The sequence below is a fragment of the Trachypithecus francoisi genome, unplaced genomic scaffold, assembly GCF_009764315.1.
Source record: "Trachypithecus francoisi isolate TF-2019V2 unplaced genomic scaffold, Tfra_2.0 Lachesis_group3, whole genome shotgun sequence".
Taxonomy (NCBI): domain Eukaryota; kingdom Metazoa; phylum Chordata; class Mammalia; order Primates; family Cercopithecidae; genus Trachypithecus; species Trachypithecus francoisi.
Genome location: NW_022681468.1, coordinates 32,205,134 through 32,225,843, shown reverse-complemented (window position 1 = coordinate 32,225,843; position 20,710 = coordinate 32,205,134). Strand labels below are relative to the sequence as shown.

Below are 20,710 nucleotides of genomic sequence, written 5' to 3'. Positions count from 1 at the left end.
CATTCAGATGAACAAGGCAATGTTCCTGTAGTTAATAAATGTGGTTTTGATGACAGAGGTGAATAATGTGGATTACCAGGGACATATGTGGGTTTACCACACAGTCTTATGGCTCCAGAAGGCTTCCCTTTCCTTGAGCAGGGTCTCCCAGTCTCTGGAGAGAATTAGTACTATTCTCAAATGGTGGCGGGCCTGTAGAGGTAAGTTTTTCTAACACTGTTTTTGCTGTATCTTTCCCAACTCTTAGGCCATCATTTTATAAGGAAAAGTGAAAACAGTAGTAATATCATTGTCATTCTAGTCCATGAAGCACTCCTTAGTTCCTTGCCTAATTCTTTGACATTACTCATTGGCCACAGGAGTAAAGACTTTCCTGGTATTTTACCACTTGGCGAACACACTGCCTCATGATGAGGAAAAGGGTAGCACAAAAAAAAAAAAAAAAAAAAAAAAAAAAGCGGGGCGTGGTGGCTCACGCCTGTAATCCCAGCACTTTGGGAGGCTGAGGAGGGCGGATCACCTGAGGTTGGGAGTTCGACATCAGCCTGACCAACATGGAGAAACCCCGTCTCTACTAAAAGCACAAAATTAGCCGGGCGTGGTGGCGGGTGTCTATAATCCCAGCTACTAGGGAGGCCGAAGGAGAAGAATCACTTGAACCTGGGAGGTGGAGGTTGCAGTAAGCCGAGATCACGCCATTGCACTCCAGCCTGGGCAACAAGAGCGAAACTCCATCTCAAAAAAAAAAAAAAATAAATTAAAATTAAAATAAAAAGCATATATTGCTTTGGAAAGATAGATTTAAAAACCAGTGATATTGGTTGTCTCTGGGGACAGAAACTAGGAGGGTGGGGCACGGGTAGAAAGGAGACTTTATTACATTCCCTTTTGTGCCTTTCAGAATTGGGTCTATTTGATTATACTGCATATTCAAAAGCAAACTAAATTTTAAAATCAAAACAGCATACTGGGCCTTCTGAGCTGCCAGTGGTCTCTGCCTGATGGAGTGTAGGAAGGCATGCCAAGATCACTGGGCATATGGAGGGGCAGATCTTTGTGCTGGATGTCAGAGTAAGCAGCCTATCCTCAAGTACCTCTGGGTTGTTCGTAACATCCGGCAAATACGCCTCTGACCACATAAATAAGACCCACATCTTTCAATTAGTGAACTACCACATTCTTTCAGTTATAACACAGGCAAACTGGAGGACTTTAGTTTAATTTTTTAACATACAGTACAAAGTGTGCTTTCTCACAACAGTCACAGTTAGAAAAGCTCTTTGAGGAATACTGATTCTGCTGGGAGTCTCAAATTTATTCTGGCTGCGAACAGATCCTTACCAATGATAAGCTGCTCCAGACGGATACGCTCATGGGCAGCATGCTGATCCACCAGCACAAGCAGGTTTCCACCTAGATGAGCAAGGATTGTGAACTTTCAGATTCTCAGAGCAAGATGACGCCCATTGTGTGTGAGGAGAGACAAGGTTTAATTCAAACTATCTAACAACAGCATAAGACAAAACATTCTGAGTATTAACAATTGTACCTTTTATTTCCTAAAGCATGAAATTATGGGGAAAATGATAGCAAACTTATCCCATAAGTTTGGATCCCAGCTCCAATTCTGAAAGGCACAAAAGGGAATATAATAAAGTCTCCTTTATACCTTTGCTCCCACTCCTTCTAGTTTCTCTCCCCAGAGATTACCAGTATTAGTAAGTTTTATCCTATAAGTTTATTATTTTCCCCATAATTTCATTTTTTAGGAAACAAAAGGTAAACTAAGAAACTCTTTAGTTCACCAGTATCTCATTTAGAAAACAAAGTCAGGGCTGGGTGCAGTGTCTCACGCCTGTAATCCCAGCACATTCGGAGGCCAAGGCGGGCGGATCACGAGGTCAAGAGATCGAGACCATCCTGGCCAGTATGGTGAAACCCTGTCTCTACTAAAAATACAAAAATTAGCTGGGCATGGTGGCACACGCCTGTAGTCCCAGCTACTCAGAAGGCTGAGGCAGGAGAATCACTTGAACCCAGGAGGCATACGTTGCAGTGAGCCAAGATTGGGCCACTGCACTCCAGCCTGGCAACAGAGTGAAACTCCATCTTAAAAAAAAAAACAAAAAGTCAAAGTGGCGTTTCCTCAAGTTTGAAGCTTGAATGTATAATTCTTATGTTTAAATACTGATTTTGCCTTATTAATTCAACTTTAATATGATAAAGGATCACTAAACAACACATTGTTATAATCAGCTATCCTTGGTATACAAACTACTTGGAAACCCATAAAGAATGTACTTCCAGTGCCCTTTAGATCACAAGCTGGTGAATGTTTTCTGAAGGGCCAGATCATAAATATTTTAGGCTTCTTGGGCCACACAATTTCTGTCATGACTACTCAACAATTCTTTTTGAGCCAAAGCAGCCACAGATAATATGTGAATATTGTAGCTGTGTTCCAAAAAAACTTTATTTATGGACACTGAGATACTAATTTCATATAATTTTAATGTGTGAAGAAATAGTCTTTTTTTTTCCCCCAACCATTAAAAAATGTAAAAACCATTCTCATCTCCCTGGCTGTACAGAAACAGGTGATGCCCGGATTCTCCTCGGGCCATGTTTGTCCTGCCTTAGACTTGGGCTTCTCAAACGTTCATGGGCACACATACCACCCGGGGATCTTATTAAAACGCAGATTCTGGCTGGGCCCTGTGGCTCACGCCTGTAATCCCAGCACTTTGGGAGGCCGAGGAGGGCAGATCACTTGAGGTCAGGAATTCAAGATCAGCTGACCAACATTGTGAAACCCTGTCTCTACTAAAAATACAAAAATTAGCAGGGCGTGGTGGTGCGTGCCTATACTCCCAGCTACTTGGGAGGCTGAGGCAGAAGAATTCCTTGAGCCCGGGAGAGGGGGACTGCAGTGAGCCGAGATTGCACCACTACAATCCCACCTGGGCAACAGAGCAAGACTCCGTCTCAAAAAAAAAAAAAAAAAAAGGAAAGAAAAAAAAAGAGAAATTTCAACAGATCCATTTTGCTTCTTTTAACATCTGCAGATTTCGTGGCTACACCCATCCTGAGTACCATTAGTAGAGATTCTGACATCTCAAAAACAACAAAGAATTCCAGATAATGAAAACTTAAAAAAAAAAAAAAAATTGGCTGGGTGCAGTGGCTCCCGTCTGTAATCCCAGCACTTTGGGAAACCGAGGTGGGCGGATCACCTGAGGTCAGGAATTCGAGACCAGCCTGGCCAACATGGAGAAACCCCGTCTCTACTAAAAATACAAAATTAGCGGGCGTGGTGGCGGCACCTGTAATCCCAGCTGCCCGGGAGGCTCAGGCAGGGGAACCACTTGAACCCAGGAGGCGGAGGTTGCAGTGAGCTGAGATTGCGCCATCGCACTCCAGCCTGGGCAAGAAGAGGGAAACTTCGTCTCAAAAAAAAAAAAAAATCTATTACTTTTCTAGAAATAGTAAAACTACAAGAATTTTATCTTCACAAATTCTGTATTCATGATAATTCTCACAGAACTTTAGGTTAATTTGCCTTTGATCCACTATGACATTTGCTAAACAAGGTAAAGGGAATATTTTGAAATACATAGAGAATAAAAGCTCTAAAACTTTAGAAGCACTTGCCTGCAGGTGCTATTAAGCTGGAGCCAGCCCTCCACTGCTGCTCAGGGCTCAGCCACTCAGGCCTTTTCAGGAACTTTATCCCATCAAGCATCCCTTGTAAATACGCTCAAGATTCTCCCATTAAAAAAAAAAAAAAGTCCTCTGTCACCCTCACCCTCTGTGGTCCCTCTCTTCCATGTCACAGGCACATTCCTGAGTATGTCCTTGCAGTCTCCATTAGCACCATCAGCATCTTGTCCTGTCTATTCTCTGAAACAGCTCTCACTTGCTAAAATCCCTGATCTCTACTGTCACAAAATCAGATGGTCCTCATCTTACTTAATGTTTTGGCAGCGTTTGGCATGATATCTTGGTTTTCCAACACAACATTCTTCTGTTTTCTTCCTATTTCTCTAGCTGTTCCTTCACAGTCTCTTTTGCTGGTTCATCCTCTTCTACCCAGCTCTTATGTGCTAGAATTATTCTAGATTCAAGACCTCTTCTCACTCTTCATTTTTTTTTTCTAGGTGGTAACATTTATATCCAGGGTTTCAGTGACCACTTTTCTGCATCTGATGGCTCAAATTTGTATCTCCATGTCAGAACACTTCTCTAGGCCAGACTTGTAATATCCAACCACATTCTTGACTTTTTTTTTTTTTTTTGAGACAAAGTCTTGCTCTGTCGCCCAGGCTGGAGTGCAGTGGCCGGATCTCAGCTCACTGCAAGCTCCGCCTCCCGGGTTTACGCCATTCTCCTGCCTCAGCCTCCCAAGTAGCTGGGATTACAGGCGCCTGCCACCATGTCCAGCTAATTTTTGTATTTTTAGTAGAGACTGGGTTTCAACATGTTGGGCAGGATGGTCTCAATCTCTTGACCTCGTGATCCGCCTACCTCAGCATCCCAAAGTGCTGGGATTACAGGCATGAGCCACCGCGCCCGGCTGCCTTGACATCTCTTCTGGAGCATTTCAAAGAGAACTTAGACTGAACTCATGATTTTCATCTTCTCTGTTCTGCCTGCAACCCAGGTCCTGCAACATCATCCACTCAGCTATGGAGGCCAGAACACCAGAAGTCATCTTTTACATACCTTCCTCATATCCAATCCATCACCAAACCCTGCTGACTCTATCTCCTAAATATCTTTCCAATACATTCACTACTCTCTAGTCCACCCTGGTCCCATCTAACCATGTCTCAGATATTATAATATTCTTTTCTTTTTTTTTTTTTTTGAGATGGAGTCTCGCTCTGTCACCCAGGCTGGAGTGCAGTGGCCGGATCTCAGCTCACTGCAAGCTCCACCTCCCGGGTTCACGCCATTCTCCTGCCTCAGCCTCCCGAGTAGCTGGGACTACAGGCGCCCGCCATCTCGCCTGGCTAGATTGTTTTGTATTTTTTTAGTAGAGATGGGGTTTCACCGTGTTAGCCAGGAGGGTCTCGATCTCCTGACCTCGTGATCCGCCCGTCTCGGCCTCCCAAAGTGCTGGGATTACAGGCTTGAGCCACCACGCCCGGCCTTATAATATTCTTTTAACAGTCACTCTACAGTTAACTGGAACTCCACCCCTACTCCTACTCCATTCTTCACACTGCAACCAGAGCAATCTTTTTAAAATGCAAATGTGATGTGACACGTACCACCCCAAAAACAACATCAAAATACAAATGATAAAAAATGAAAAAGAAAAAAAAAGCTTTCAATGGTTTCCAATGGTGTTGGGACAAAGCAAAGCTTGTAGCTGGCATTTAAGATCTGACTGCTACCTACTTCTCTAGCCTCATCTCCAGTTCCCCTTGCTCTGTTTCCACTCACTGAGGAGAATAAATCACAAATTGCATTATGTTATTCCCTCCTTTCTTTACTTAGTTAATTCATATTCATATTCTGACCTCATTTTACCAAGAAGCACTTCCCTGAACTCCCTGATGAAATCAAATCTCCCAATACAGTTCTTAGAGCACCTTGTGCCTCTTCCTCCATGACAAGGGCTAGAATTAAAATTTTATGTTTGTGTGATTATTTTTTCTCTCGCATATATATCTTTTCTCATTATTGTATCTCTAAGGCCTGGTACAGTCCCTGGCATACAATGGGCACTCAATTAGTACTTGTTGGCCGGGCGCGGTGGCTCAAGTCTGTAATTCCAGCACTTTGGGAGGCCGAGACGGGCGGATCACGAGGTCAGGAGATCGAGACCATCCTGGCTAACACGGTGAAACCCCGTCTCTACTAAAAATACAAAAAACTAGCCAGGCAAGGTGGCGGGCGCCTGTAGTCCCAGCTACTCGGGAGGCTGAGGTGGGAGAATGGCGTAAACCCAGGAGGCGGAGCTTGCAGTGAGCTGAGATCCGGCCACTGCACTCCAGCCTGAGCGACAGAGCGAGACTCCGTCTCAAAAAAAAAAAAAAAAAAAATTATACTTGTTGAATGAGTTAATATATTTACAAACTATTATTGTTTCATTACAGCAGGTCACCAAGAGATTCTGTGTAAATATTGACAAATCTAGCAGAGTTCATTATATACACTTTCTATTATTATAAAGGGAAAACATGAAAATATTATTAAAAGGTCAAACAATAGAAAATATTTAAAAGAGTAAAAGATAGGCCAGGCATGGTGGCTCACGCCTGTAATCCCAGCTCTTAGGGAGGCAGAGGTGGAAGGACAATTTAAGCCCAGGAGTTCTAGACCTGCCTGGGCAATATAGCGAGACCCCGTTCTCCACAAAAAGGAAAAAATAAAAAAGACAAAAAAAGTAAAAGATGAAATACTTCCTTTGCACACCCTCATTTTCACTCCCAAAGTAAATACTCTTGATAGTTTAATGTGCATCCTGAGTATATGTATGTGTATGAACATAAAACTAAATGTCTGTTGCCCAGGCTGGAGTATAATAGCACAATCTCGGCTCACTGCATCATCTGCCTCCCAAGTTCAAGCGATTCTTGTGCCTTAGCCTCCTGAGTAGCTGGGACTATAGATGCATGCCACCATGCCCAGCTAAGTTTTGTATTTTAAGTAGAGACAGGGTTTTGCCATGTTGCTCAGGCTGGTCCTGAACTCCTGGCCTCAAGCCATCCACCTGCCTCGCCTCCCAAAGTGTTGGGATTATAGGTGTGAGCCACCGCACCCAGCCTTCATAATATTCTTAGTTTAGATTGGCTTTCCCTGATCCATCCAAATCATTGAAATATACCAAAAATAATCATTAAAAAAACGTTACAAGAAGACCAGCTGGTTAGTCATTCAGGCTAAACTCTATTCTTACCTGCCTCGCCATTCTCTTCAGTCTTAGTGCTCATCAAACAGGCAATAAACTTGCTATCCACTTGCTGGAGAACCTGTCAGACATTCAAATAAGTGGTACAACACTAAATAAAAATTAGCAAAGGTTTATCTGCATAGAAAGGTACAGAACTGTATTTTATTTAGAGTTGTTTGCCTTATCACACTCCTTTCTCGGAGACTGGGTAAGGTTCCGATGAACCAGAAACAGTCACTAGGAAGGATGAAAGAATGGACAAGTGGAGTGATCAGAAGATGTAAGGGGAGGGAGGCGACAGGGGAAGACAAACACCCACTTCTCAGAGTGGTGTGCTAGCAATACTTTAGAGACGGCCTGAGATGTTCCCAACAGAGTGACTCTTGAGAACAGGTCACGTGACCAGAGATTGCTAACATACAGGCCGAAATAAATTTTTAAAATTTATATGAAAGCAAGGAAAACTATTTTGGAGGAACTAGTCTATTTATTTTTATTTATTTATTTTTAAATTTTTTTTTTTTTGAGATGGAGTCTCACTCTGTCACCCAGGCTGGAGTGCAGTGGCATGATCTTGGCTCACTGCAAGCTCCGCTTCCCGGGTTCACGCCATTCTCCTGCCTTAGCCTCCTGAGTAGCTGGGACAACAGGCGCCCGCCGTCACGCCTGGCTAATTTTTTGTATGTTTTAGTAGAGTCGAGGTTTCACCGTATTAGCTAGGATGGCCTCTCAAAGTGCTGGGATTATACGTGAGAGCCACTGTGCCTGGCCGCTAGTCTATTAAAGAAGGAAGTTAAAAGCCACTGGTGGCTTTAGACCTTGGTGGTTCCTCTCTGTCTAGGTACATGATGCTCCCCAATACCCCCGAGCCTAACCACTGCCCCAGGGTCTATTTCTGGATCCACTGCTTGCCTGCTCTGGTACCAGGTCAATGCCAGGTTAGGAGTCTGCCTAAATCTGTTAGCCTCCCAATTTGTTTCCTTACTAAAAACAAAGGGAATAAAGACAGCCACGGTGGTAAACAGAAGGCAAAGTAGAAAAGCAGATCAGACAAAGGGTCCCTTTTGTGAATGGACTCCTCAATATGGGCTTTCCCAAGCCTGCGTGGGCTCACACAGTACAGGGTCATTTCTAAAAGGGCACTGTTGCACACTGAAGGACAAGGTCACTAAAGGACTTTATTGATTTATAAATTATTGCCAAATATAAAGTCAATATATAATCTTCTGCAGGAGAACCTTGAGAATCCTTGAACCTGTCAGCCCGAATTCATAATTCATTCCCTCCAAACCTACTCACACTACTAAAGACATTTCTTTCTTTGTAATTATAATTAATTCCTTGCTTTCTCTTCTGATGATAAAAGTTCTAGTAAGGTAAGAACACACACACACACACACACACACACACGTGCCTTGACCGAGGTGGTCTATATCATTATATAAATCAAATTTTAGAAGAGTTAGGCCTTATACATATATTTATGAGATTTTGAAGTCAATCTTTTACCTGCATTGAATGAATCATTTCTTTGGTGAAACGATAGGGATACAAGATGTTGTGAATTTTAACTGCTAAGCTCTCAGCCTGGCCACTGCTTACATCAACAGCAACCTAGAAAGACTCAGCAAAATATAATTGAAATTTTAATTTTTGTGTCAGCAGAACTGTTTTACCAAAGATATCAGAGTGCTTTAAAAGCATTCATTTTTATATAGCCTACTAGAGGTGGGTTTAATTCAGGGAATTTGTAGAAATTCAAAAGAATTGGCTGGGCACTGTGGCTCATGCCTGTAATCCCAGCACTTTGGGAGGCCGAGGTGGGCGGATCACGAGGTCAGGAGATTGAGACCATCCTGGCTAACACGGTGAAACCCCATCTCTACTAAAAAATACAAAAAATTAGCTGGGCGTGGTGGCAGGTGCCTGTAGTCCCAGCTACTCAGGAGGCTGAGGCAGGAGAATGACATGAACCCAGGAGGCGGAGCTTGCAGTGAGCTCAGATCACACCACTGCACTCCAGCCTGGGCGACAGAGCGAGATTCCACCTAAAAAAAAAAAAAAAAAAAAAAAATTCAAAAGAATCTGTGAAAAACGAGTCTTATGTAAGACTTCATGTAACAATTTTTGCTTATAAACAAAATTAATGACAAAACAAAAATAGTTTCAGAACAACAATTTGTCTATGTTCGATGATCAAGTCCTCAAATGATATCTTGAGGAAAGAATTGGTAAACAAATGCTCATCTATTATACAACCTGTTTATGACATGCACAGTACATTCTGTGAAAATACACCGAGGAGAGAACATCCACCCAGGGCCAATGAGGAACTGTTCCTCCAGTAGAAGATGTGTGGCTTTATCTAATGATAACAATTTTATTATCACCACCCTGAATATTGTGCCAAAGCTACAAGTCAGGGTTTCTGAGAGTGGTAAACACATTTGCTGTTCTTACATTGATTATACATGTTTAATCCAAAATGAGCTCCCAAAAATGCTATAAATTTTATTTCTCCTCTCTACATTAAACAGTAACTTCCAAATAAATTATTTAGAAATGTCCAGTTTCCAATCATAATTACAAATTAGTATAGTCTTGCATGGCATACCCAGCTTAAATAAAATTCAAATTTTATTTTTAATTAATTTACTTATTTTTTAAGAGATGGATTCTCACTATGTTGCCCAGGCTATAGTGCAGTGCCTAGTCACAGGCGCAATCAGCACACTATATAGCCTTGAACTCCTGGTCTCAAGTGATCCTCCCACCTCAGCCTCCTGAGTAGCTGAGACTATAAGTGCATGCCACTGTACCCATCTTGAAACTCAAAGTTTAAAATAACAGGCAAAGAAAGGCCAGGAGTGATGGCTCATGCCTGTAATCCCAGCACTTTGGGAGGCCGAGGTGGGCAGATCACCTGAGGTTGGGAGTTAGAGACCAGCCTGACCAAGATGGAGAAACCCCATCTCTACTAAAAATACAAAATTAGCTGGCGTGGTAGCAGGTGCCTGTAATCCCTTTACTTTGGAGACTGAGGCAGGAGAATTGCTTGAACCTGGGAAGCGGAGGTTACGTGAGCCGAGATCGTGCCATTGCATTTCAGTCTGGGCAACAAGAGTGAAACTCCATCTCAAAATAAAAACAACAACAACAACAAAAAAAGACAAAGAAAAACTCCTACAGACCCACCTCTGGATAACGGGCAAATACTGGATTGTCCCATTCTGAGAACAAAGACTGAAGCGATTCACTACTAACGGTATCATCCACAGTATCTAGGGCAAAAGGGAACAGGTAAAGTTGGCATCCAGAACCATAGGGAAAGGAAGGAATGGCATTTCCTGTTTGGTGAGCTGTAGCCTCAAGACCAAAGATCACATACATTGTTTCTATATTCTACAAATGTTCAGTGTTTGCTATATCTCTAAATTATTTTGATCTGTTACTTTTTAAACTAGAGTTGGTGACTGTATCTTCTGGCATTACAACTTTTCTCCAAACTGTTTACAAGATATATTTTGGAATACTGACAGAGAAGCTATGGCTCAAATTTGTAGCCTTACTGCCTTTAAATAAAATATACCTTATCTATTTTTAAACAAACGCAAAAAATTGATGTCTGTAGCTTTTTTTTGAAGAGTTTTGCTTACATAAAACTACAGCAACTTGGAGGGTAAGTCCAGCCTTTTTAAAAATAAGAAACATGTCCCCTAATTACAAGACACCACAGACTATGCATAATCAGCAAATATTGACCTCAGGTCTGGAATAGTAATTTCTGATCTAAATGCATGCACTAAATTAATTAGTTCCACTGTTAAATAGCGCCGTGGGGAATTCCTGATTCCAGTACAGCACAGCTGGCACTGATCAAGCTTAATGCAAGCCTGCTTTGTTTTTTGAGTTAGGTGGTACGATGTGTACTGGGTGCCCCAGCAGTCTCTGCCACCCCTACCTCTGTTATCCTGTCTCATCACAGTCCTCTCTGCTCGAGCTCCCGGAAGGAAAGGAAGAACAAGGTCGCTTCTAAAAGGATGACACCTGTACTGAGACCCTAAATATAAGAAAGAAAAACCTAGAAATGTGAACTTAAAATACAAGTAAACTCTTTAAAAATTTAATCACATAAAACCTCTTTCTGCATAAACTGAGTCAAGACATAAAGCAGACTACTAAACACCAGATTGAGAATCAGAAATCCTTTAATGAAATTATGCTGTCAATATAGGACTCTATATTAATGCTTAATTCCATTATCCATTCATACCAGACAGAATGAAGGCCTAGAATAGGTCACTGCGATTCTCAATGGGGGGCCATTTTGCACGACGGGACATCAGCAATGTCTCGAGACACTTTTCTTTTTTTTTTGGAGATGGAGTCTTGCTCTGTCACCCGGGCTGGAGTGCAGTGGTGTGATCTCAGCTTACTGCAAGCTCCGCCTCCTGGGTTCAAGTAATTCTCCTGCCTCAGCCTCCCAAGTAGCTGGGATTACAGGCATGTGTCACCACACCTGGCTAATTTTTTTGTATTTTTAGTAGAGATGGGGGTTTCACCATATTGGCTGGGCTGGTCTCAAACTCTTGACCTTGTGATCTGCCCGCCTCGGCCTGCCAGTGATGGCATTACAGGCGTGAGCCACCGTGCCTGGCTTGAGACACTTTTCATTGTCACAACTTAAGGGTTCTATGTTCTACTAGCATCTAGCAGATAAAGGCCACGGATGCTGCTAAATATCCTACAATGCATAGGGCAAACCCTACGACAAAAAATGATCCAGCGAAGCCCTGTGTTAGACATACAGCAGTACTTAATTGTCACCTATAACTTGGTGCAACCTTCACAGATCTCCAACTTATGTCTCTTATCTCCAATGTATGTCTCTATCCTAACATTTGTCTCATTATAATACAACTATGTTTAGATAGCTATCTTCCCTAATAGTCCTGTGAACTCCTGAAAGCAAAGTCAGTTAACCTGCAATGTGACAGCATCTAGCACAGTGTGGATGATCAACAAATGTTTCATGAAAAAGTGAACAGGTGGACAAATGAAAGGTTCTCAATTCAAACTCCAGAGTCTAGTAAGATCTGGTCCAAATGCTGTTCTTCTCCATGAAGGATAATAAGATTTGAGTTTTAGAAACAATGCTGAATTTGACAGCTTTAGAACAGGAGGAAAACATGAGAGATAAATCCGTTGGACTAAAACTGGAGAGGTTAAGAATGATAAAATTAAGATAATGAAGTGAAATAAGGTTTATAACTACTAACAGAAAGAACTACATTAAATACATTTTAAAGAAAAAATTACCAAGGCTTGGGGACTTGACACTACTACTCAAAATTACATTTATAGATCCTCTCTTCTGTACATTAACATTTATCTTTTAGGCCAGTGGCTCATGCCTGTAATCCCAGCACTTTGGGAGGCTGACGCGGGCAGATCACCTGAGGTTGGGAGTTTGAGACCAGTTTGACCAACATGGAGAAATCCCATCTCTACTAAAAATACAAAATTAGCTAGGCGTGGTGGTGCATGCCTGTAATCCCAGCTACTCAGGAAGCTGAGGCAGGAGAATTGCTTGAACTCAGAAAGTGGAGATTGCAGTGAGCCGAGATCGCACCATTTCACTTTACCCTGGGCAACAAGAGCAAAACTCTGTCTCAAAAAAAAAAAAAAAAAAATTATCTTTTAACAATTTATCTCATGTAACACTTTTAGGTAAAGTTTGACAATGTCCATTAGGACATATACAACATGACATTAGTCATCATGTATATCGGCCATTTCCAGAAAGGTAGCAGGGTATTGAGGAGCCATCTGTTCATGGAACTTCTTTCTATACCAAAAATATTTTTCATTAGGAAACTATGAGTTAACATGGCTTTTAAAAGTTCATAAAAAAGTATACTAATCCAGAATGTTAAGTAGGTTAAAGTGTTTTAAACATCTAGATTCGAAGGGAAGAGAGATTTATGTTGAGTATGGCAGCTAAGATTTCCCCCTTTCTTTTAGCAACAGCTATCTCACAGTATAATGTAATCCAGTTATTTTTTGGCACCATATCAGAAGCAGTTGCATTTCAGGAAGATGAGGTGTCAGTGCTGTAGATTTACCTCTGATAAGCCTTCAATATAAGTCAGACATAAAACCACATAGATTGAAAAGCACATAAAGTGGCTTTAAGAGCAACTTGATAGTCTCAGGAACAACAGTGAAAGAAATGAGTTTTCTCCTAATGAATACTACAAAATACTACGAAATACTACTGAAGTTACTACAGTGATTTTTTTTCATAAGGAAAAAACAGAAAACCACTGAAAAGTAAAGGTCTCATTTAACCTTAAAGAAATCACAGCTTCCTGCTAGAGGTACTCATGGTCAGGAGAAATTAGAAATTGACTTATAACTACATTTATACATGTTCCATTCTTCTGCAGCATTCAAAATTTTTAATATGAATACAGATGTAATGTTTATCCTCCTAGTACAAAGCCAAGATTATAGCCAGATGGAAATCAGGTTTATCACCTCCCAACATCTGGCTCCCAACACACTGCCAAAGCAATATCACTTTAAATGTGGACTGTGAACCCAGAGTCCTAGTGCAGGCTCAAATGTAGCCCTGTGGTATGATCTAAAAGCTATATTGGCCGGGTACAGTGGCTCACACCTATAATCCCACCACTTTGGGAGGCTGAGGCAGGTAGATCACCTGAGGTCAGGAGTTTGAGAGAAGCCTGGCCAACATGGTGAAACCCCATCTCTACAAAAATACAAAAAATTAACCGGGTGTGGTGGCAGATGCCTGTAATCCCAGCTACTTGGGAGGCTGAGGCAGGAGGATTGCTTGAACCTGGGAGGCGGAGGTTGCAATGAGCCAGGATTATGCTACTACGCTCCAACCTGGGCAACAAGAGTGAAACTCTGTCTCAAATAAATAAATAAATAAATGCCATATTATTGTCTTCCTGAATAACAGCTACTTGTAACATAAACAGATCAAGGAGATTTTACCATATGCATTACAATAAAGTACACTTGAAAAGTATAGTCATGAAAGTATATACTTGACCTATATTTTGAAAATTCATGCACAAATCCTACTTTCCAGAAAGAAAAAGCTCATAAATGTAGTACTGTACTAAGCCACAGATTTTACTGGAAAACCTAGGATGATTACAGAATCATTCTGGCCCTTAACCGGGAAGCCATGCAGAGAAAGTTCCAGTAAAATACCATGCTGACACCGCAGGCACCTTTAAAGACAAGTTTCTAGGAAAGTTGGGCATTTGACAGGAAGGGAAAACAAGGTAGGAAAGTACTGTGGATCTTCCCAACTATTAATAGTATCATTTCATTAAAATTGGACAGTCTCACCCTCTTTTTTAGTGTTGTTCTAGATATATACCCATCACCCCCTTTCTTACACATACACACACTGACATCTTTTAACTGTATTCTCTATTTAAATAGTGTTGGACATAGAGGCTGGGTGCAGTGGCTCACACCTATAATCCTAGCACTTTGGGAAGCTGAGGCGGGTGGATCATTTGAGGCCAGGAGTTTGAGACCAGCCTGGCCAACATGGTGAAATCCTGTCTCTACTAAAAATAAAAAAATGTAGCTGGGCATGGTGGTACACTCTTGTAATCCAAGTTACATGGGAGACTGAGGCAGGAGAATCACTTGAACCGGGGGTGGAGTCAGAGGTTTCAGTGAGCCGAGGTGGCACCACTGCACTCCAGCCTGGGTGACAGAGCAAGACACCGTCACAAAAAAAAAAGAAAAGAAAAAAAAAAACTAGCGTTGGACGTAGATAATCTTCATATAGCGTGAAAATACAACATATGTTTTATAAGTGGTCTTCAAAATGTTCTATCTGTTGAGATAATCTCTTTGGATAATAAGGATCTTACTCCTTGTCCAGCATTTCCATTTTCAAAAGCATCTCATGCACATGAACAGTACGTACTTACCATTCTCAAGTACGACATCCACAGCCACAGTTGTCAGGTCTTTAGTACAAGCAGCCTGAATGTCCTCAGTTGGGGCAATGAATGTGCTGAGTCCAGTCATTTTGTTGACATAAACCATTCTCCCCAGGGCTACATCGAAATGCTGCTGCCAATCCGAGCGACACGTGTTTGACTCTTCAGTTTCAGAACAGGCTCTTGCTTTAGATTCCTCACTTTGAAAACAAATTCCATTTTGGTCACCTATGGCATCTTCTACCAGATTCATTAACATTCCACTGGGAGAGTCCGGACTTCCTGTGTGTTGTTCTGAAGCTCTGATAAGAACATCTGAATCTTTACTGGTAACTTTAGAATTATCATAGGGCAATACCAAAGGAGTCTCTGATATCACACAGTTCTCTGTTGTATTGCTGTTAGAATGTGTTTTACTATTTTTATTAAAGGAATTATCCTGTGTGACAGAATCTGATGTTGGGATGACACCATTCTCTGTTTTTTCATGCTCATTTTTAAATAACATACAAAAATCTTGTGTTAACACACTGCACAACTTGTTCTCTTTCCTACTGGAATCTGGATTTGGAAGTTCATTAAAACGACTCATCATCTCCATTGTTTGAGTTTCTCTTTCGGAACCCTTCCGTCTGGATAATTTAGAGGCTAGTGATTCAGATGACTTCTCAAGGTCCAAAGGTTTTCTATTAAAGAGAGATAACTCCTTCAGGGTCATGGGGCTTTCTCTCAAACTAGGCATCTGTTGTTCTAAACAATCTTCATCTTTGGAGAATGGAAACTTCCCTGAGTCAAGGATGTGGCTTGCTGGTTGGCAACTACTATCTGAATCACTATGCTTCATAGTAGTGATTTTACAAATATCAGAGTTGTCTAAGCGGTTCTTGGTCTTCAGCAGAATGTCAGGTTCAACATGAGGACTGAGATTGGTAGTGACTCCGTTACTTTCCTCTACTTTTGTATCCAGAGGATTTTCAACCTTTCCGTATTGTCTCTTAAACTTCTCTAAAGATCCTAGCTGTGAACTCAAGCTTAGCTTCTTACGGACGATTGGTTTGGAGGAACCAATTAATTTATCTGTTTTCCTACTATCATTTGAAACGTGTCTATACCAGGGGAAAGAGGGGGATATATCAGATAATATGCAACCTGTTTGTGATTTTTTGCTATCTTCCTGAAAAGTAGAAAACTTTGCATAAGTTGCTGTAGGTTCATTCTCTAGCCCACAACTTACATTTGTTCTGCAAATTTTTTTGTTGGGCAATTGACCAGATTCTTTACTCAAAGTGCCGGCTAAATCTTTGAGGTCTAGAGTTTCAGCTGAATGACATGTTCTATTTCCAAATGTTTCTTGGGCACGTGTGGGACCAGGTCTAACATAACTTTTAAATGCATGTTCTGTTTCAGTTGATTTAGTTTTCTCATTTTGTACTATATGAGTTATAAAGCCAGTGGAACATAATTTAACTTGTCCGTAACTAAACACATTTCTTCTTCCACAATTGCTAGGCTCTTTTTTTCCCTCCCTCTCTGTCTGAGCACTATGTACTCCCAATAATGTTGTCGCAAAAGGCAGAGGCTGGCATCCCACTTCAGTAGCATCTTTAAATCTCTCTGGTTGATTCTGAATTCTATTATTTTTCATGACATTGGCAGCCATGCCATTAAGAGTAGTACTTTCTTTCCATATTTCTAGATCCTCCCCACTCTCTTCAAAGTGACATGGTGCCTGAAAAGGGCTTAAAAACATTTCTGAACTGGTTCCACATGTGTTTTCTAAAGAGCTATGTTCCAGGCAAGATTTTTTATGTTTCTCATTTTCTCCTGCTTCTGATGCTACAATTGTCTCTTGTTCTAACATCTTTGATTCTGAGCAAGAGCTGTCTTTGTTTTGTAAAGATGGCTCTGTCATTGTGCTATGGCCTGGACCACCTGATTCATAAATATATAAAAATGCATCATTTGTATTTTTTCTGATAGCTTCTAAATCCCTAGAATTCTGTGTGCTTATGTTTTCTGCAGTAGCTTTTCTTTTCACAGCTTTTGATTGCAAATTAAACATCTCATAGGAATCTAAAATATTATTACATGCTTCCTGGAAACTGCCCTGGTTACTCCTCTCATCGGAAGTCACACGCTTCTGAAGAGTAGCATCAAATAAATTAAAACCATTATCTTCACTAAATTCCTTAATATCCTCACCTGATAATTCCACAAATAATTTTTCTTGCTTTAAAAACATTTTCACTCCTTCCTGAATGCAAAACAAGAGAGTGTCCCAGTTCTGAAACTCAATCAGAGTTTTGGCTGGCTCCATGCACACATCATACTCACAGAATTGGCACTGCACATTAATTACATATATGCCATAGAGTTCTGGGGTAGACCGGTGCCGAAGACTTGAATTCATTTGCCTACTGCTGGAACCGTTCTTTGGCTTGCATATAATACTTTCTTTCCTTAATAAAAAGTCAATGAGTTTATGTAGCTTTGTCCTTAAAACTAGTCTTTTATTCACAAACAAAAACTGCATATTCTTATTGTAATGTGCTTCAGAGCTGATATAGCCACTAAGCTCAAACTGTTTATATTTAAAACTTATTTCTCTCAGCTTTTGGGACTTTCCCAATCCATAAATTTGACAGAATCGGGAACATACGTCTTTGGTTTTAGGGAGCTGAAGAACCATGGAACCAGAAACATCATTTCTCAAAGAGAAAGAGATGGAAGGGTGCATAAGTGAGAGAGCTTCTATCCTCTGCCTAACCTTCTCAAACTCCAGTCTAGGGTCCATGCATTTCCTCCTTACAGGCAGCTGGTAAAATAGGTTATACACTGTTACAGTGGTCCCAGAGCTTGGTCTAGTCACATCAGCTTCACAAGCTTTCAGGGCTTTTCCACTCTGAAACAGTTTCACAAAAGTTTTCATTGTCCTGTTTTTCTTGGATGAAATTTCCACAGCGCTGGCCATGTCAGCAATATTTGCCAAGGCCTCTCCTCGGAAACCATAAAACCTTGGATTCTCCAAGTCCTGTACCGAGTGGCATTTACTGGTGAAATAACGATTTCCCACTTTCTCTACATCATCACTCCCCATCCCAAATCCATTGTCTATCACTTGAACTTGGAAGATTTCCATATTCACCCTGACAGCCACACATTTTGCTTCAGCATCAATACTGTTGAGGGCAAGTTCCTCAACACATTGGCCCAAGGAGCTTATGGCCAAACCAGAACGCAATTTGGCTTGTACTTCAACTGACAAGCACTTGATCATGGTAGGTAGAAAGATGGTGAGAATGCCAGGCACTGGTTTCCTTCTCTGACTGGAAATAATTGCCTATAAGAGAAAAAAACCACACACACACATAATCAAAGCTTCAGCATTACACATTTCTTTCAAGCATTATGAAGAAATAGCATTTGAGGTAAATGAAATCGCTCTTATTAAACCAAATTGTGAAACAAAGCAAAACAAAGTCATACCACTGATCTCTAGGCACAGCTCATGCTTGGTGCAATGAATTAATATCCAAAGAAACATTCATAATTTCATAATTTTCAATGCTCCTTTCTAAATCCCACATGTCCTAAAGTGAAATCATAATTACACTTGAAGTTGACCGGTAAAGACAGTATTCGAAATTCTAACCACTTCACCAAAAACAGATGCCTAAATTAAATACAGCTAAGGAACATTAGCTAGAAATTATTCATGACAAAAATGTCCAAGCTAGTTTCATAACATTTATACATTACACAATAACCATGACTTTTAGAAAAATACTTATAATGAATTGCTAAGACATTGCAATAAGGTGAAGCAACAGGAAGAAATTTTAAGAATCATATTGTATCAAAGAGAAATTGGGGGCATTAAGAGATTATTATTATTATGGTTAAGTATAGTCACCTCAGGGAAAGAGGCTGGGAATGGGAAAAGATAAAGCAGGAAAATTCCTTTTCATATAAACCTTTCTTTGCCATTCGATTGTTAAATCCTGTTCATGTATTACTCTGATGTTTTTAGAAGGTCGTTATTATTCTTTTTTGAAACAGGGTCTTGCTCTGTCACCCAGGCTGGAGTGCAATGACACAATCTCGGCACTGCAGCCTGCACCTCCTGGGCTCAAGCAATCCTCCAGCCTCAGCCTCTCGAGTAGCTGGGATTACAGGTGCACACCACCACGCCTGGCTAATTTTTGTCTTTTATGTAGAGATGGGGTTTCACCATGGTGACCAGCCTGGTCTCAAACTCCTGAACTCAAGTGATCCTCCCGCCTTGGCCTCCCAAAGTGCTGGGATTACAGGTGTGAGCCACCGCGCCCGGCCAGACGGTCATTATTATTAATATTCTTTTGATCTTTACAGACGGGCATAAACTACCTTGGTAATAATAATGATGGCATGGGGCTGCCTGAATTTGATTTTAAGTTTTCCTGCAAGTAAAAGCACAAAACCAAAAAACACTTAAAAAACCCAAACCCTAAGATTCTAGTGCCATTAAAGGTCTCCCCCTCTTCTCCATCAGTGACAGCCGCGTGGGGGAGCCCCCTGTAGGCGGTGGGGTTGGTTTTCCAAACTCGGGAAAATCAGGGCTCTAACTGCAGAACTTCTGCTGCTTTCTAAGCTAATGCACTTCGCAGCCTGCAGCAAGTGAGGGGCAAACGTTTAACAAGTATTCGGATTAATGTAAACCCAACGATTTCCTTATGACGCCTCCCAGCGCCTGGGACGGACGGAACGCACGGGCCTGGATCCAGGGCCCGGGGGCCTGGGAGCGCCGCGCGGGCCGCGTCCAGGGCAGCGCCGCCTTCCCGCCAGGCCCAGCCCCTCCCCAGCCAGCCCCGTCCTTGTCCCCAAACCGGGCCCGCCCTGCCGCCAGGCCGCCGGGCCTCCGGGGTCCTCGCGCATCCGGCTCCGAAAGCTGCGCGCAGCCATCATCAGGCCCTTCTGGTGTTAGAAGAGCCCCTGGCAACATCTTTTCGTCGCGTGCTTCCCCCAGAGTCACCTCGAGTCCCGCTTAACCAATTCTCGGACACCAACCGCCTGGGACGCCGACGCGCGCACCTTGGGTCTTGAGGCTCGTGCACGTGCGAGTCCACGAGCATGCGCTTCGGAGGGGGCGCGCCAGGCCACGACACACCAGTGCGCATGCGCATCAGGTGTTCCAGCCAAGGATCCGCATCCCAGGGTTCAGTGAACGGGTACCTACAGTCTCAATCGTTATCTCCTTTTGGCATGGTATGAAAGACTATGTCGTAACTTTTACTTTTGTTTTTATTTTTTTTTTTCCCGTATGTTCCCTTTCCTTTTTTTCTCATTTTCACCTTTGCTCTTAACTACCGTTTAATTCAATATATATTTTATGTTTGCTTATTGTCTTCTCTCCCTAGAATGTAAGCTATGTGAAGGTAAGGAGTTTATATATTTTGTTTACTGCTGTATCCCAGTTACCAAGAGCAGTGCCTGGCTTATGGTAGGCACTGAATGAATGAATAATTCCAGAGGCTTCCATCTTAGAATTATAGTATTTGGAGCTGGAAAAGGCTGAGAAACTGTCTAACTCAACTCTTTTTTTTTTTTTTTTTTTTTTTTTTTTGAGACGGAGTCTTGCTCTGCCGCCCAGGGTGGAGTGCAGTGGCCGGCTCTCAGCTCACTGCAAGCTCCGCCTCCCGGGTTCACGCCATTCTCCTGTCTCAGCCTCCCGAGTAGCTGGGACTACAGGCGCCCGCCTCGTCGCCCGGCTAGTTTTTTTTTTGTATTTTTTAGTAGAGACGGGGTTTCACCATATTAGCCAGGATGGTCT

At 41.8% G+C, this 20,710-nt stretch overlaps 1 protein-coding gene across 10 annotated transcripts in view; it reads right to left on the bottom strand.

Moving 5' to 3' along the window:
* MLH3 (mutL homolog 3) overlaps positions 1-20,450 on the bottom strand; it is a 37,848-nt gene extending 17,398 nt beyond the window's left edge. For 3 of the 10 annotated variants that reach the window (XR_004431503.1, XM_033187411.1, XM_033187412.1), the window contains exons 1-7: positions 19,913-20,450; positions 14,890-18,241; positions 10,863-10,961; positions 10,097-10,182; positions 8,411-8,515; positions 6,908-6,980; positions 1,342-1,413 (exon numbers count right to left, since the gene is read on the bottom strand). Coding sequence is in view for 8 of the 10 variants with exons in the window: in XM_033187411.1 (XP_033043302.1) it covers positions 1,342-1,413; positions 6,908-6,980; positions 8,411-8,515; positions 10,097-10,182; positions 10,863-10,961; positions 14,890-18,178 (3,724 nt within the window). In the remaining 2 variants the exon portion in view is untranslated. Of the gene's footprint in view, positions 1-1,341; positions 1,414-6,907; positions 6,981-8,410; positions 8,516-10,096; positions 10,183-10,862; positions 10,962-14,889; positions 18,242-19,912 lie in introns of those variants that run through there. The other 7 variants (XR_004431502.1, XM_033187406.1, XM_033187407.1 and 4 more) reach the window with 7 other exon arrangements.
* Positions 20,451-20,710: the final 260 nt, after the last annotated feature.